The sequence below is a fragment of the Sphaeramia orbicularis genome, chromosome 1, assembly GCF_902148855.1.
Source record: "Sphaeramia orbicularis chromosome 1, fSphaOr1.1, whole genome shotgun sequence".
NCBI classification, from domain to species: Eukaryota; Metazoa; Chordata; class Actinopteri; order Kurtiformes; family Apogonidae; genus Sphaeramia; species Sphaeramia orbicularis.
In genome coordinates, this window is record NC_043957.1 from 42,673,084 (window position 1) to 42,691,827 (window position 18,744).

Here is an 18,744-nt window from a genome sequence, read left to right on the forward strand (position 1 = left end):
AAACGGTAAAGATGGTATCAATAGTGCACTGTGTTTATGGGAAGGCTTTGTTTCACTGATAGCGATTGCTTATCTAAAACATGCAAATCAGCATGGTCAAAGGGTTGAATTGTGCTCTTAAATTGTAATTAACAAAGTATAACAATATGGGTCATGTAAACATCTGCCCTAGCCATTAACTTACTTTCTACAAGGAGGGAGATGTCAAGGGAAAAGAAAGAATGATCAAGTATTTTTGCAGTTGAAACACACTTATAGTACTTATCAGAATATTTTTTTTTGCAAATTACAATTACAGATGTTGTTCATATGAAATATTTGGGTTTATTTTTCACTCTTGTCATCTTTGTCTCCTATTCTCACAGGATTTTGAGGCATGGGTGAATGACACAGCAGAGCATGGCTTTGTTGTTGTGTCATTTGGAGCTGGGGTCAAGTACCTCTCCCATGACATTGCTTACAAACTGGCAGGTGCCCTTGCCAGGCTGCCCCAGCGTGTCGTCTGGAGGTAAAGTATCTGTTCTTCTCACTCCTCACTGATTCGCACCTGGCACTGTAACAGATGTGAACACAATTAGTTAATTTCCTTTCATTTGGCAGCAACCAATAATATTACCTAACAGTGACACATAAGTGTTCAAAGTCCATACTCCGACCATACTTTCACCATAGTTTTGTGGTTATTACATATAGCTCTGCATGCAGTTGTCTATTCTACACTTAATGTGTCACAATATATGGATGAGGATCACTGTTATCTGAAATGTTTGAGATTGCAGAGTAAGCAGAGGTAAATGTGATTTCAAATCTAATCTGATCAAATAATTTACCCAGAATGACACAGCTCTGACTCTTTAAACATGACCTGAGTGGGAAAACACTGAAAAAATGGAAAAAGATAGAGGAAGTTAGTGATAGAGGATGAAAAAAAAAGGAAATTGGATTTACTCATTTCCCAATGCTCACACCACCATTCTCAAATCTGTTAATCCTTAATGTGTTATCCCAGAGTAGTGAATTATTGACCATGTTCACACACAGATGGTTTTGCTATTTCATCTCACAAAGAACCAAAGAATGATTATTTAAACACCCACAGTAAGTGTTGTAAGGTTGCACAATGCATTATCAGACCAAAAATGTTTTAGATACTTTGGTCTATTCTGGTATGTATAAGTAGGTCTCACAAACCTCTTGTAACAAAGCTTCAGTCCAAGAGCATATTTGTCCCCAACCTGACTTCCTCAGGTATGTGGTGTCCCTTGGTTAATATTTGAACTTGCAATTGTGTGCAGACACTGGTGCAGGCCTTTGCCTGTACAAACACACTAAAGAGTTTACACTGATGTCATATTCTAAGGTCTTTCATTAGGTGTGTCCATGCCAGAATAATTACAGTTTGGAAATGTTGCATTGCTTGAATCAGTTTGCCTTTACTTACTTTTGTGCTTTCAGTTTCTTTATAGTTTGTTTTAGCTAATTTTAGTTGTATTACTGTAAATGTAACAAATGTTCAGTGTTAAAATGGCATGGTTTTATTTTACAAAGGGAACAGCTCTGAACTGAACATCCTCATTGTCCTCAAAGTTGCTGTAGCTCTGGTATGTAACAAAATGCTCTGTCATGATACAGTATATGTTTAAAATGCAGAGGTGAGACTCGTGTAGCTTTTTTGTTTAAATAATTAAACATCTCCAGAGTGAGAAATGTTTGCAGTAGACACCGTGTTCCAGTTAAATACTGCCACAAACTACAAAGACCATTTCTTACTGTAGTCTTATTAATAGGGAACACATTTTTGTGACCATAAAAAGAAAAAAACATGCTGGGCAAGATGTAGACATTAGAGGAAATATGCAGAATACAAAAAATGACAATATAATCTTGGTTTATCTGGCAAAAATAAATGGAAGTAGTTCAAAGTTGTTATGAAAGTCTAAGGCAAAGAAAGAAATAAGTGATTCCATGGATACAGAACTGCACAACTGAAGATAAATGTACCTTTTGTAAGCGAAAAAAGGAAAGAAGGAAGTCCAGGTGCAGTAAGTATTGTTTTTATCACAGCCATAAACAGCACTCGTACATGTCCTGTGGTAATTATTAAGTACATTCTCATACTGATGGCTAAATTAGTGGAAAAAAAGTCAAAACTAAATAAAACAAAACTATAGTGAAAAATCCAAAACTATTATAACCTTGCTCCCCATCTTACTTGTGATACCTAAAGTACTTGAGTTATCAACCCTGCAAATTTATAAATCATCAGAAAACAGCCACAACACACACAAGGTAAATTAAACAAGACCAGTCATATACTTGATCTACTTCCAAATGATGACACACAGCAGAGGCAGTTAGTTTTAATTAGTTTTTAGAGCAGGTTTGTTAGTGTTTATTAGTTTTCATTATTCTCTAAATGCTTAGTTTCAGTTTAGTTTTAGTATTAGTTTTTTCATAGCTTTTATCTTCCTCGCTATCATTTTCAAAGAAAACCCATACAGGACTCTGCTGCTTTCTCCCAACTTTAGTCTCCATGGCTACATTCAGACAGCAGGCAAATGTGGCCCAAATCCCATTTTTTGCCCCCTATGTGGACTCAGGTCAGATTCTTTCATGACAGTGTGAACAGCACAAGTCACATGGAATCTGATCTTTTCAAATCAGACTTGGGCCACTTTCAAACGTGGTACAGAATCAGATACATATCGAATTTTTAAAAATGTGACCGCAATCTGAACAACCAGGTCCCATAGAATGCGACTTTGATGTCATTAGGGGTCATGACACACATTACACAGACGGAGGACTTTGCAATGCCAAACAGGTTGACCAAGGTGCAGTAACCTGCCCCTGTTGCAAACCAATTTAGCCCCACTCCTACTCGCTTATTCAAGGAGATGGGTCTCCTGAACAACATGTCTCGCCTCAAAAGTCTCGAGGCAAGGCGCTGACAAATGAGGTGAAAGGTATTCCTTGACATTCTGAAGTTCTGGAAGAACTCCTGCTCCGTTAAACCAGTCACATCCCAATCCCACCACTCCTGACTCTGACACCACATCCACATACTCCTCTGTACGGATGCTGCAGTTATTGCTCCGCATTGAGACATCATTTAAATATTCATTTTCTTTCTCCTTTTCATCCTGTCTAATATCACCCACTCAAAAATTTGCCGGCTGCCACCACACATTGTTTTTAACATTAGACCATAAAGTACACCGACTGCCGCCATGTTCACTTTCTTAAACACCGTTGTGTGCGTGATGTCATTAATGATCAAGTGCGCATGCCGGTTACTTCAGGAGCGTGTGTTGTTCACACAGCAATCTGTAGACGGGCCACATTTAAAAATATAATGTGAACAGCCAAACAAGAAATCAGAATTGAGCAATAAATCAGAAATGGGCATTAAGGCCTGCAGTGTGAACGTAGCTCTAGTTGCCAGGTAGAGTGGGGACGAGAAGTGACGGACCGTGAAGTGCCGTCAGCTAAAATTGCTCGTGCAAAACAAATCAATTTTATATCAATCCGACATTGACAAAGACGAAAACGAAGGGAATTTTATCCACAATTTTTACATGTTGCAGTTAGTTTTGTAAGCACACAATACAGTTTCAGTTAGTTATCATTTTTTTTTCCTTTAATTATAGTTTTTATTTATTTCACTTAACGAAAATATTTTTTCAATTCAAATTTTCATCTTTTCGTTAGTTCTCGGTGATGATAATAACCTTGATGGGGAGGTGGGGGGAGTTCTTGATCAGACTGTGTTCGCATTGTCTGTAGTCAGAAATGTTGGCATATTTATTACCATTCTTGGCAAGCAGTAATGTCTGGAATGGGGAACAAGTTTTCCGTAATGGCTCACATGTGTCAGGTAAATGCATACTTTCTACATGAGAGTGAAGTGAAACACTGATCTAAACTTTCGCTTTACGTAGAACGCGTTGAGTAAGGCCCAAGAATGTGCATGCGCCTTCCAAACTGAAATGGAAAGGAAAGAGGGCTGATGAGAGGGACAGAGACCAAGCCAAATGAATCGTGTCATTGATAATTGGCTGCATGAATGTAGGCTTAGATTGGCAGGACAGTGAATTGGTGCTTTGTTGAAGAAAGAAAGAGAGATGAAAGGCTTTGGGTTAGGGAGGGAAGGAGACGGAGATGGAAGGCTGGCGGTCATAATGTTGCATGCATATGTATTGTGCGCTGTATTTGTTGGAAAATTCTTACATACACACAACTACGGCTGCCAGCAAGCATACACATACCATTCATCAGCACCACAGAGAAACTAAAGGGTTAAATTCTAAATGTCTGCTTGAATGAGTGAAGCCCTTCAGAAGAACTACGTCAATATGAACTCCTCATTGTTGTTCTTTTTTGCACAATATCCTTGATTTAATCAGCTAAAATAACCTGGTATATATGCAGTATTTTGTTAATAATAAGCATACAGTATTAAAAAATACTCTTACTGAACTTACCTTAACTGTATGACAAAATCATCCATACTTTTTTCACATAGAATGAATAATAATGATGAATTGTAGAGACAATGTGAAATTAAACTTGATGTTTTTCCTTACAGATTACTTTTTTGGTTTATCTTTGATTTCATAAAACATCAGAAAATGATAAAAAAAAAAAAAAAAACATCCTGCTGTAACAAATTCTCATCAGTCAATACGTATTGTTTGGAGTTCCTTATTCTATCTTTTTTTTTTCTCCATGCTTAGATTCTCAGGAGTCCCTCCTAGTAACCTTGGCAACAACACCAAGCTTGTTGACTGGATGCCTCAGAATGACCTATTAGGTGAGTACATTGAATGGATTTTTTAATCAATAGTTATATCATGTAGTGTATATTAATATAGTATCCACATAATGCTCTTTCACCACATCATAGGGCAGTGTTTTTCAGCCGTGGGGTCGGGACCCCATGTGGGGTTGTGTGGAATTCAAATGAGGTCACCTGAAATTTCTAGTGGTTGATAAAGATAAAAATAAAAACTTAGTAATAAAAAAAATATATGGTGAGTTGAGAGGGACAATCACAATCCATAAAAGACATGACAAACTGTGAAGCTGAAACTGAAGCACTGTGGTACTGTTTATCTTTCAAATGTTCATTGTGGTCAGTTTAAGATGCTGCAGCTCTTTCATAATTTATAGTTTGAGTTATTGTTTGTTCAGTATTAATTGTCAGTCTTGTTAAATCCAAGCTGGACTGACTGTACATATCCTGACCAAGGAAAATAAAATTCTCACTTTGTGCAGTAATCTACACCTGACTTTTCTGTCTCCATCCATAATAATAATATACATTATATAGACTAAATATTATCTAAAATTAATGTTTATTTGCAACATTGTATAGCAAACTATTACATGACAAAAAAAAAATTTAGAGAAAAATTGTCTGTGTTTTGAATGTCTGGGGTCACCAGAAATTTGTAATGTTAAAATGGGGTCACGAGCCATAAAAGGTTGGGAACCACTTCCATAGGGACTCGAGTCGACCTAACCGTACTTATTAATTGCGCTTTTCCTCTGGGGTCAGTGTTGGGAATGGCATCTGCTACCTGATACATTTTTGATATCACCTTAAAAAAGATTCACAGAAAGCCAAGCTGTTACCAGTAATTGACCCAAAAACACCTACTGATTAACACTGCAGCAGTTTCATGCTGGCTTTGCTATGACAGGTTCCATTTTTTGGAACTCTCTACACCGGAACATCAAAGTATCACTCAGCTGAACAGGTCCCCTGCAGTTGAAAAGCGTCAATATTTTGTAGCACGGGCAGAGTCTTCCTGTCTAGCACTGGTTGGAGGCATGTTTTGACACCTTTCACTCATCCTCGCTTTTTTTTAGGCGTTTTCTCTCTGTGTGGGGCAGGTGTAAGGTGTGAGTTCCTCTCATACTTACCGGCAGGTGTACACTACTCTGTGCCAATAAGCATTTAGTTATTGACAGTTGGTATGATAGTCATTAAACATGCACTGGCAAAACTAATTCTTTGGTTCATCTGACTGGTCTGAATGCTTCCAGTAAGTAATTTAAAACTGACTTGACTTTTCCTGCTACCTTGTGTGGGTCATGATGTGACGTATTAAGAGGAATGGCATTAAAAATGTTAATTATCTGTCATGGTGAAACAGTGGAGACCTAAAAAGCCCTTTAGTACATAGTGGTCTGGAAAGACGTCTGGAATAAAATCTTAGGATTATCTTGAGTAACTTGTGCAATTGTGAAAGATGCTGTTGTTGAGCTTTTAGGATTTTTAAAGATAATAGTCTGAAAGTCCTCCAATGAAAAAGAGGAATTGCCATATCTCAGGAAAATTGTACTTTCATTTCTGTTCAAATTTGAGGTTTCCAATTCTGTCACAATGTTAAAATGAACTTTAATTAAAACTTTAAAAGAAACAGATGACTGGCTTCCTCAGGTTAATGACATTATTGTAAGGTTCATTTCAAGACATATTTCAGTCATTAGTCAAAGTCAGCTTTATTGTCAGTTTTGCCATATACGTACGTACAGAAAAGGTCCACGGTGCAGCAGGAACATAGTTTAAAAATAGAATAGAACTATAAACATAGAATAGAACTATGAGCTCATATGTTCATGATCAGCACTAAAGAGTACATCATACAAATATCCACCTGCCCTACTTGATATTTGCCAGCAACGTTCATTTTTCATTATAATTGTGTGGCCTACATACATGTTAACAGCTATGTGGGTTTGTCCATACTGTGCACACACGGATCCTGGTTGAATGTACAGGTAAATATACTTAAATGTGGTTTTACCTGCGTCAACACATTAATGTTTGAAAACTGGATCCTGTAGGATCATACCTGTTGAATTGTTGTCATTCCAAGGCAAACAGTGAAATACAATCCTTTAATATATTGAGACAAATGAAAAAGATTATCTTCCTTGTTCGGGGCACAAACTGTTTCTTTAACTTACTAACTACTACCTAAGTTCCAGAGACACACCCAAATAGTACAATACTGATTAGTGGGTTAGCTGATGTTTTTGGCCTCAAAGTTTCAATAGACAGAATTTTTATGGTGTTACTGAGCAAACGTTCTGTAATAACCTTTCAGCATATTGTCATTCAGGTGGTCTGAGAGGAATCAAGACTTAAATACCAGCTAATGGCTTTGTTTTCAGGATTAAAAAAAAAATAGTCTGTGATGGTAGATTTTTTGCCAGTCACAGATCTTTTCAGAAACAGGAATAGAAATCAGGTGACTGGTAATCATTACAGACTCTTAGGCTTGTCACAAATGTAATATAACTTTGATTTTTTACTTCACTTTTCCATAGCAGCATGGAACTGCATTATATCTTTAAATACAGTCTATGTTTAGGACAAAGAGGAGAAAGCTGCAGGAGGATGTTTTGGGATTTCTGCATACTATAGCTTTAACTCAGGCTCAGTTTTAACATTGGTAAATCAAATTGGTGTCCTTGAACCTGTCAATAACATGAGACCTGACCAGTCAAATCGATGATAATGTAGGACCTCGACAAAAACTTTGAGTTTTCCAGCTACGAGTCAAAGAGGCAAATATTAATCACAATCAGCTTCATGATACCAACTATCCAGGATCACTGATGTTAGTTCTAGTAAACCAGATAAGGACCACAGCTGATGATACAGAAGTGAGCTGCTGTGTCTCCATTGGTTGAATATATTCTCTGAATGTTATTGAAACTGTACAATCATATACACATTCAAGACATGAACAGTCTTCCTCCCACCTTCAGAAGTTGGGTAGCAACACTGAGTTTAAAAAAAAAATGTTGAAAAAGTATGTAACCTGTAAGAAATGTCACAAAATAACATTGCTTCCTGTCTCCTATGTAGGTCATGCCAACACAAGGGCCTTCCTGAGTCACGGTGGCCTGAATAGCATCTACGAGGCAATGTATCATGGGGTGCCTGTGGTAGGTGTTCCCCTGTTTGGAGACCACTATGACACCATGACTCGTGTGGCAGCCAAAGGGATGGGTATCATGCTACACTGGAAGACGATGACTGAGGAAGACCTCTACACAGCCCTCACCAGCGTCATTAAAGACAGCAGGTTAGATCTCCATGTCCTGCTTGGTATATGAGGTTATTGTTTATCAGTGCCATCTGGTGACCACTTACTGCATCAGCATACTGTGAGTGACAGTTAATAAGGTTTGTTTTCTGATCCAGTTCTTAGTAAGCACATTTAGAACAACATTTTACACTGTTTGAGTTTTGTTTTTTTATTTGTTCAAGAAAGTGAGCTCTGACATCGATTTGGTCAACTAGGAACAAAAGAGTAATTTACATTAATCCAAGAATAAAATCAAAAATCTTACAAAAATCTTACTACAAACACCTACAGTAGTGGGGAAAAAACTTTTCAACTTTAAAAAAAAAATTTATACAATCTTAAATATTAAAATGAAATATTTGTAGAATTTTTTTGTGTGTTTTCAAAGGTGTGGCTGCATCAGACAGCAATTAGCAATAAAGCATTTGGCTATGTCTAACAAGAAAATATAACAAAACCAAATTCTTAGCATTTCAGGCCCCGATTGTGTTTCATTATCTTGCTGAAACATCCAGTTTTTTGACTGACCAGAGTACATGCGGAGAATGGAACCATACTTTAATACAGAGTTCAATGACTTATTTTACATCTACAAAATACAAAAATAAGGCTTCTATGACAATATTCAGTAAAATAAATGTTATTTTTAGGTACCGCCAGCAAGCACGCCTTCTTTCCACCATTCACAAAGATCAGCCAGGCCATCCTGTGACCCGGGCCGTCTACTGGATCAGCTACATTCTTCGTCATCAAGGTGCCAACCACTTACGCTCTGCTGTATATGATGTGTCCCTCTACCAGTACTTCCTGCTGGATGTGATTTTCACTGTAGCGGCTGCAGTGGCTCTTATAAGCTTTGCTCTGTACCGGTTGGGACGAATGCTGAGGGCAAAGTTTGGAGATCAGAGCAGAAGAGGAGGCGTCACCAGGGATGATGGTAACATGGCCAACGGACATTGTCATAGTGAGAGCATGGCCAATGGGAAACACAAACGCAATGGCTCCTTAAAAAATGAGAAGAAGATGAATTAATGTTTTGCATGGCCAAGAGGAATGAGGAAGAAGTTGCCCCAACGACACAGCTCTATGTTTGGTTTAGTGGTTTTATAAAAGCTTGGAGACAACGCTGGTCTTAGGTCTGCGTCAAGAGGCAACTGCTACTCAGTCAAGCAAGATCCTGTGGGAGGATGCACAATGGGTTGTGAGGGGACAGAACAGGGCATCGGGTGCTCAAAATCTGTGTGTTTGCATGTGTGGATGTATGTGTATGTGTGCACTGAGACAAATTTAACGAAAACTCTTAACGACAGCAGCTACAGCAATACAACACCAAATTGGAAAGTTGTCGAGGAAGAAACACAGGAAGGACACAGTGGAGAACATTGTTTCTATATGTGCATCTTCTCTCCTGCATGTTCTCTGTTGTCTTCCTGCCTTCCTTACCAGAGGGCAAGTTCTGAGCGCCAACCCCTCATCCTCAGAATAAAAATAAACAAAAAGAAGATAAGTTATGAAATATTTAGGATTTAATATTGTTAACTGCAAACTCTGCTTCAGTAAGTGTATGGTAAACTGTAAATAGAGGACACATCTATTTATTACTGTACAAATGCATTTTAATCATGGACCTTTTTAACCTTGATGCTATTTTTAATTTATTACATGTAATAGTTCTTATGAAACTGAAGTGATGGTACACTCCCGCCTCTGAGCTAATATTAGCACAATGTTGTGTCCTTGCATTGGTGAAAGAAAAACCACTGGTAGTAATACTAATCATAAGCACGCACAGGTCTGTGCTTTGTACATTTGCATTAGCTGCAATATTCATGGTGGTCCTACTTTTAAACAAAAAAATATTTTAATTAGCTTACCTTTTCACAGGGTAGTGCCAACGGGTGGCTGCACTCTGCTGTGTCTCCTTGTCACTGGACTGACAGTTTGCTGCAGCTGAGAATAGCTCAGCTGAGGCCTGTCTGGCTTACCAGTGTGAAAAGGGCTATTGTGCATTTATTAGAAGACATGAAGGTAATAACTACCAAGAATACTGTGGATAGGCCGGGCCAGATCATCCTCATCTGGTCAGGTGATTTATGCTCATCCGCTTTGACAGTCACTCATCTTCATTCCACATTCACCATCTATTTATAAATTATTGGGTCCCTTCATTGCCATTTTTGACATGGAACATCGTCCCTCTATCATGTATTTGTTGGATAATGTTGCAAATGCACATTTTAACTTAAACCATCGAAGTAGGACTTTCATTCTATTCCATTTGATGTTTCTTCTTTGCAAAAGGATTGTCAGATTACACTTATGATGTAATTATATTACCTTATGAGTGTGAATGATTCACATTCTCTAAGAGGCCTTTTACAATGCAAATATTGTGTAAACAGTATGCTTGAATACTGATGTGTACATCTCATTGGTAGTGTTTCAATGCTTGCGTGCTTCAGATCACTGTACAGCTTTTGACTGAGTGTATGAAAAAAACAAAAAAAACGGGCATAGAAGGTTTGTATTAGCCTATTGACAGTCACGTAAAAATAACCATTGGCTTTTTTGCTACTCACTGGAGACATGTCATTATACTGTGTGCCCGTAGTGAAGCAAAGAATTGTTCTTTCAGTAAGACCAAATTTGCCTTCAGTAGTTTTACTTAATCATCTTATATGTCTCTCCTTTCTTGCCAGCATTAAGACGCCATGTCTTTAAATTCTTAATGCAGATGAAGGAGGGGTGTAAGGAGAAGGAAAGAGTGACAGATACAACAACGGTGCACTCCACATAGTTAATAGTAATGTGTCCCAGCAGCAAAATTGTCTTTCTTGAACCCCTGTCAGGGAGACCAAAGTTAAAAAAAAAATATTCATTGGCGTTTGTAGGGATTTAAGATATATATATATATATTATTAATTGATATTTCAGAGAGGACAAGTGTTTATTGACAAGAGATGCAGATATCTGATCAACATTAAACTATGTAACAGGCTGTTTTTTCAACCATCAGGCCGCATTAATTTTCCCGTTGCACAGTCAACACACAATATCTACATAGTTTTGCAGGTTTCAGAGCTAAAACTTGGCATCTTAGCAAAGAAATTGTTTACCAAATTATTTAAGAACTGCAATGTAAAATGAAACAGAAGAAATGCTATCACTTAACCAGTTACATTTTCTGAGGTGTTAGCATCCCACATGTTCACGAATACTGTGTAATATGTGAAAAAAGCTTCATGATCTTCCTTTCTCTGTGAGCTTTAAAAAATACTTGTGGGATCAATCCAGCCCAGCTGAAAACAGAGACTATTACAGTACTGTATACTTGAATCTTCATCACCATCATTACCATCATCATCATCATCATGAATAATGTCTTCAGCTGATGGGCATGGTATTTGTGTCTGCAGGTACCGCACAAGCTATGAACAGGGTCTGGAAAAAAATATTTGTGCATCTTTTTTTTTATTATTATTATTATTATTTCAGTATTAATGTTGTTATGGCCTGTGTTGTTAAATGCCCATAGTGCTGTCTTTAGTTTCTGTGCCCTCTTACTCTGCAGCCTGACATGTCTCTGTTCTTGTGTCATTTGTATTTCATGAGCTTGGAGACTTTCTTTATTCTGTCTCAATAGTGCACATGCTTGTTCAATTTCTCTGCCTCTTTTTTTTTTTTTTTTTTTTTTTTTTTTTTTTTTTTTTTTTTTTTACTTCTAACTTTGTGTATTTTGCATTCTGTGTATCCTTTTCTTTTTGCCCTATTTCTCTTCCACTTGCAAGTTAGGTGGGATTACTTACTTACTTTTTTTTTTTTTTTAAAGAGATTTGATTTTGTTTACCTCTCCAAAAGATATAAACTTCGCAGTTTTCCTGTCATGTGTGTCCATGTTGTAAATAGTACAATGTAAACAAAATACTAATGCTGAATAAAAATTACATATTTTGTTTGCAGAGATGATTGAAATTTCTTTGTAAAACAGAGTGAAATGACTGTAATTCTTCATGTAAGTGATTTACACATGTGAGTACAGCCACATTGAAGAAACATACAAAAATCCACACTTTTGTTGCCTTGGAATGCTAATGTTCATTAAAACAGTCTCAGTTTGATAGGGGATGTATAGACTTTCTGTTGGCAATTGTTACCAAGCAGCAAGAGGTTTGTAGGTATCAAATGGTAGAATCATCTAAAGTAGCCAACTGCATACCTACTTGCACACAAGCCGGGTGGATAGATAGGGTTATCTAATGCTGTATGCTAGTGCTGAGTGAAGCTGGGGTAACAAAACACCCAGCCTGGTACCCTGACTCGCTCACTGGCCCTGTTAATTATTCACACAGCCTGCAGGGGCCTGCAGACCTCACACACACACACACACACACACACACACACACACTCAGTCAAAAGCATCTGCAGGTATGTTTAATTTACGTTCTTGAAGTTGTTTTCTTTTGTTGTCGCTGGTGGCTAAATTGGGCACTGTTCTGTTAACTGAGACAGGAAGGGGGAAAGAAATGGAGGGTAGGCGTGCTGATGAGGAATCTGATATCACAAAAGGCACAGTGGGCATCATTCATGACATTCTCCTTTCTGTCTCAACCATCCCTCCCTCCTCAGACCTTTCAAGTGTGTATTATCTCCCTCCTCTTCACCTCAAAGGATTATCATCCGGACCAATTATCCACTTTGTGTTGGAAGTGTATGGAGTAAGAGTCCTCCCTCTTTGCACAACATCTAAGTGATGGATTTGCCAATAGTTTGACAATAAGGTGTGTTCTAATCTCCTGCACGCTAAAGCACACATCTGTATGTGAGTAGGGTTTGTATTTGTACAGTTCACTGGAGATGGTGGACCTCCTTGTGCTTGGTTGTGCATATGAGTGTGATGCCTAAGGGTGTGTTCCAGTTTGGAAATTATTGAGTTGTACGGGGTTAAATGAATGATGTTTCTTCTCCAGTGTTTATTCATCTCTGCCACGGCATGAGAACTCCAAAAGCTGTACCTGGATGGATCTGGCCAGAAGCATATATTTCTTTGGAACTGCTTTGAAAGAATTGAACATTTTTTTCCACCATTAAATCAACCTAGAGACAGAGTGACCTGGAAATTCAAGAGGTCAGGTTACCACAATACAAATGAAAATAAACTGAAGTACAGTAAATTGTGTGGGCACATAGCTGGGGAGGTAATTGCAGAGCTGAAAATAGCTTTATTTCTCCTTAAGTGGGTTTTTGGTGATGCATTTGTGGATCGTCCTCACACTTTTCCTTTCAAATTTTCACATTTCAGTTGTGTTGCTGCGAAACCACGTGAGAAACAGTGGAAAAACAAAAATAGTCCAAATCCTAGCATGTATTTTGGGATATATCTGGGCTTATTACAGCAGAGTCAGGTGCAATAGAGTGTGCAGTATGTACTTTTCTCTTAAGGCTAAAAATAATTTGCCCTTCTTCAGAAAGCACTAAGCCTGCACTGGTTGTTGCCTTGTCACCCTCAAGATAAGAACAACAGTAACAAGTACATTCTGCAGGTCTGGAGAACACTTGTCATAAACAGAAATGTACATGAAAAAACTCTACAAAGTGATTGTCTATGGCTTTCTTTGCCTTTTATTGACTCTCTCTGCCTTTAGTAGCTCAGGGAAAGATAGAATGTACGATCATTCCTTAGGATAAATATGCTAAAGGTTAGGATCGATACACCATGGGGGCTACTTCTGCTTAATTTAACAAATGGTCAGTGTAACTAGCACCATGAGGAAGGTTTATTCATGTGACTCCAAATAAGAAAGCATGTGAAGTAGATGTTTTATTGCAGGTTATACTTTTGTCCAGTAGAGGGTAGTAGTATTCCATAATTTCCTGCTTTGGTCATTTTACTATTCTCTCTTATTCTATCTGTTTCAGCCTTATTTTAGTTTTTTTTCTGCCTCCACCAACAGTTGATGGACCTGTTGACTAAAATATAAGATGTGAGAAGCAAGAGGTGTGATGCAAAAACCTTGCAATAATATATCATATGTGTGTGTGTGTGTGTGTGTGTGTGTGTGTGTGTGTGTGTGTGTGTGTGTGTGTGTGTGTCTTATTTTCACTGTAGTTTCATGTGAAGCGTGAGCCGCTGTTGTCATTCTCCAGCTGCGGTGCCTATTAAATCTTCTCCAATCAAAATCTATGGACCCAAACTCTAGATGACAGATGTGGCCCGGCACCAGAGAGCAGAAGCCTTACTAATTCATACACCAGCAATGCTCGAATAACATATTTGTGTTACTTGAACATAAATGATCCATGCGGGAAAACATGATTTCTTCAGCAGCACAAAGGAGCCAAAAAGAGAAAAATAGAAGCAATAAATAGTTTTTGAGAACCAAATATTATAACCTGTGATATTTGTGTGTGTTAACTAATATATGTGTAGTGTCATGTATATTTATATCCCTCTGTGTGTGTGTGTGTGTGTGTGTGTGTGTGTGTGTGTGTGTGTGTGTGTGTGTGTGTGTGTGTGTGTGTGTGTGTGTGTGTGTGTGTGTGGTGTGTGTATGCATGCATTTGTATGACTGCATGTGCGCATGTCAGGGTGTTTGGGATAGATGGAGGCCTGTCACTGTGTCACCATGGAGATAAGAGAAGCCTGACAGCAAGGGAGAGAGAATGACAGCTTTTATATCAATCATACTGACTTATAACTGTGTGTGAGTGTGTGTCTTTGCGAAGGTGTGTGTAAGTTCTAGTGTGAGGAAAGGGTATTAAGCCCGAATCAAAAATAAATCAATGTCATGTGGTTTGTATGTCAGCAGCTGTTGTCACTTTGGCCTCACCTCAAGCTGTAATCTCTAAACTCCACTGACCACACGTAAACTCACACATACACACATGTGATGCACTGACACACAAACAGACAGATGCCAGTATGTGTCACCCATGTCTAAGTGCCTGGACAACACCCAGAAGAAGCAATTTGGCCAAATGTTACCTTGGCAGAAAAACATACATGAATATTTCAGCTTCTCTCTGTCTTAATTCCTTTCCGCTCCTCTCTTTCTCTGCTATGAATTCTTCTTCGACATTCCTTCTTGTTTTCTGATCACACTCTGTCTTCCTTCCATTCATTTTTCCATCATCCTTCTCTTTCCACACTTTCTTACGTTGTAACCGTCTCCAAACATCATCCAACCCAGAGCCTCGGCTCAGGGCTGTAAGCTGATGCAGCGTATCTGTGAGGAATTGGGAATTCAATTGTAGAAAATCAGGCTTTTGAGTTTTCAGCCAGATATTTAATTATGGGACTGAATTATAGCTGTGTCGCTGCAGGGACACAGCAGAGAGGTAATGTGACTAAGTAAACAGTAAATAAGCACTAAATAAACATAAAGTCAATGCCATGCTTGATTAGAAACATAAAACCCACTGCTGCCCTTGCTAAACCTCCCATACTTACTTACTTTGGTCAACAAAATATAAATACTTTCCACTCTATCGTTGCGTTTGTGTATTAATACCTGGACCTGGAAATGATTCAGATATCTGAATCGGATGCCCAGCTGCAGATCTCAGACAGTAGCTGGAAGAGAGGCCGGTAGTGAGATGAAAAGATAGAGATGGGGGGGACTTGGAAGATATAAGATAGAGATCTAACCTCCACTGTGATTAGGTACTGACCTCATAGGCCTGCTGTCTGCACCGATAAAGAAACAGGAAGACACACACACACACACACACACACACACACACACACACACACACACACCCTCTATCCCATCTCTTATTTTTAATGCGCTAAATCATTTGATCCTTATCATATGTTCATTCATTTCATTTCTCTCTTGTCTCCTTCCCTCTGGGTTTTCTCGCTTTCCATATTTCTGTTCGTTGAACCCAAAGCTAAGAAAAGAGATAATCTTGCTATGATCTGTTCTCAGAATCTATTGTTCACGCCCTCACCCCCTTTTTTTTCCCCCTTGTGCTCCATGAAAAATGCTTACTTTAAAAGTTCACACAAGGTAAACTCGGCCCACTCTAAGATTGCCTGGATTCACTGGGGTAGTTCCTTTTTTACTGAGTAAAAAAACATGTTGATGACATTTTGCTGATTCATAATCAGCATAAAGTATTTAAAGGTAGAGAGCAAACAGCATAAAGTAAAACAGTGGACACCTGCCTGTATTAAGTGATGACTGATAACTTTCAGTTAGTGATAAAACAGTTACACTGAATAAATTTCATGAGCTGTGTTCTTTGCTGCTTCTGTGTTCCAGAAAGCCTGATCTGATGTCAAATAACTCTGTTACCAGACTTGTCCGGTAGACAGATATCAGATAGCCACGCTGTCAAACATAACTCATTTTTAAGCCCGGGTTAAAGCAGGGGATAACATTGTTATCTTCTATCATACTGTATATTGGTTGCGACTCTGTATTCATGCATGCACGCGCATGTGCAGACAGACGCTCACACACCTCCATTGAGTCAGTCAGCAAGCTCTCCATCACTGCCAGCGGTAGCCCCGTGCTCTTTGGTGGTTGCAGGTTGATGGATGAGTCTCCCTTGAGCAGCTCTGTTAAAGCGCCTCTCTATCAGGCTGCAGCCGCATGGGCCCTCACATTGATTAGATCCCAATGGAAGCCAGTTGCTCCCTGTCATCACTTATACAGCATAGGCTGAGATGCAACAGAGACAGCCATTGGAGCACAGAGCTTGACACGCTGAGGAAGCCATTTCGGTGCAAAGAGAGGATATAATGTCATTCAAGTACAACTCTGTCTCTCATGGTGGTGCCGCACTTGGCTGGATAGGAGAGGAGAGGATATTCATAAAGAGCAGAGAGTTGTTTCCACTTTTCATGGGATATATTCAACAGTGAAAGAATCTATTAATCATGTTGCCCACCTATTCATTTAAATTACACCTCAATGAGAATCAGGACCATTACAGCACTTGAAAACTCAAAAGCCTTCTGTCGCTCTGACTTCATCTCATTTGTTTTTCTCTTGCTAAATGTCTCTCTCCTCTCTCTCTCTCTTTCTTTCATCTCTCATCTCCCTTCGTTGGTATTTACATGTCAATGACTTCTGTGTAAGTGCCTTTCTTTTTGTCTCCTATTTACATGTCAGTGGCTTTCGCTGCTTGATGGTGCTGCGTTGAAATGAAAGTAATTTGCTCTGTGACAGTCAAGCCATTTTACCAGCTATTACTCTCATCCATTCTGGTCAGTGAATACTGATGACAATGAAACCAGGGAGCTGTGAAGAAATTTTGCAAGCTCTTGTGTTAGTGACGCTGGTATGGCTTTCATATGGTGGCAGTCCCTGCCCCTCACCTCTAAAAGAGCTGTTTTTGATATGCACTTCCTTTGTTGCTGTTGTTGGTCTTTTTTAAACTGTGAAGTCTTTAAATCTTCGTGCCAGTTAATTGCTTTAGTGTAAAGTGTCTGATGAATTTCAGGAGAACAATGCTTTATTCTGACATCTCATCTTGGAAGCACTTAGTAGTTGTGTTTATTGCTCCAAAGCAGTTTGGTTGCTGCAACTGCAGGTCAGGCCTGACATTCTTAATGAGTTGCACGACAATGTGAAAGTCAGTGCACTTCCAGTAAACTGCTTTGAAAACTTGATAGCTGCACAAAAAAGCAATTTCAGCATGTAGTCATGGCACTTCCCATTGAGGGCCTGGAGATAAGTCTCAACTGATGATGCGGTTTAAAAATAAAGACTAATTTCTTTAATCAGCAGCAAAGACCACGCTGCCTTGAGTGTTAAATCACTGTTGCAGAAGCAATTTGAGTATTGTAGCTCACAATCAAGGAGGATGGGATGAGATGTGGTGATGGGAAAGTGCTGACGGGTCTAGGATGAGCAGCTCACCTGTCTGGATGGACAGAGACACATACATGCACGTCGTTCTGCATACAACTCTCTGCTGTGTTGTTTTTAAGAGTTCCGTTGGCCATTAATGATTTAGTCTTACAGGCAGGACAGAAATATGACTGCTTATGACTGAATATGATGTAGTTGTATGAATAATTAATAGGGCTGATTTCTGGAATAAAGATGCAGTTGACTTCTGTATTAGAGGTGAGGTACAGTGGTCCCTCTGTTTTGTTACAGTGTTGAATGGTGCAGATGTCCCTGTTGTAGCCCGCCAGGTTGCACTGGGATGAATTGTGTCTGACCTTATTTGTGTGTAGGAGAGAAAAAGTGTGTTTCTGTGTGCAGGGATTGGTCTCACCCACTAGTTCTTGTGGCTGCGACAAATATTCATCTGTTCCTCGAGATATGCATGTATGAATGAGAGTGAGTTGTAGTGAGGTCATCCCGGCGGTGACCGTGTTTATTCTTTAAACAACTACAATGACCACAGATTGTTAGATAGTCAGCTGACAAAGTAACCGGCCACCTACTATTACACTTCATTCAATTACCAATGCAACCTGCATGCTTTTAAATCTGTTTATATTTGTACTGCCTCCAGATTAATTTAATTTGGCACCACTGAGTGAAAGCAGTTAGTGCCATCTTAGAGCACTCTTGGATTGGGTAAACAGACTTTTGAAACAGACACGACACATATAAACATTCAAAGCACTTCTTGGGGGGTAAAGGATTGATCATTTTGTTTATGATGAATTCAT

At 38.8% G+C, this 18,744-nt stretch overlaps 1 protein-coding gene across 1 annotated transcript in view; it reads left to right on the forward strand.

Moving 5' to 3' along the window:
- LOC115422365 (2-hydroxyacylsphingosine 1-beta-galactosyltransferase) overlaps positions 1–11,382 on the forward strand; it is a 23,392-nt gene extending 12,010 nt beyond the window's left edge. Inside the window, exons 3-6 of the mRNA XM_030138667.1 lie at positions 366–508; positions 4,737–4,813; positions 7,886–8,105; positions 8,759–11,382. Of these exons, the coding sequence (XP_029994527.1) occupies positions 366–508; positions 4,737–4,813; positions 7,886–8,105; positions 8,759–9,140 (822 nt within the window). The 3' untranslated portion in view covers positions 9,141–11,382. The remainder of the gene's footprint in view (positions 1–365; positions 509–4,736; positions 4,814–7,885; positions 8,106–8,758) is intronic.
- The last annotated feature ends 7,362 nt before the right edge of the window (positions 11,383–18,744 follow it).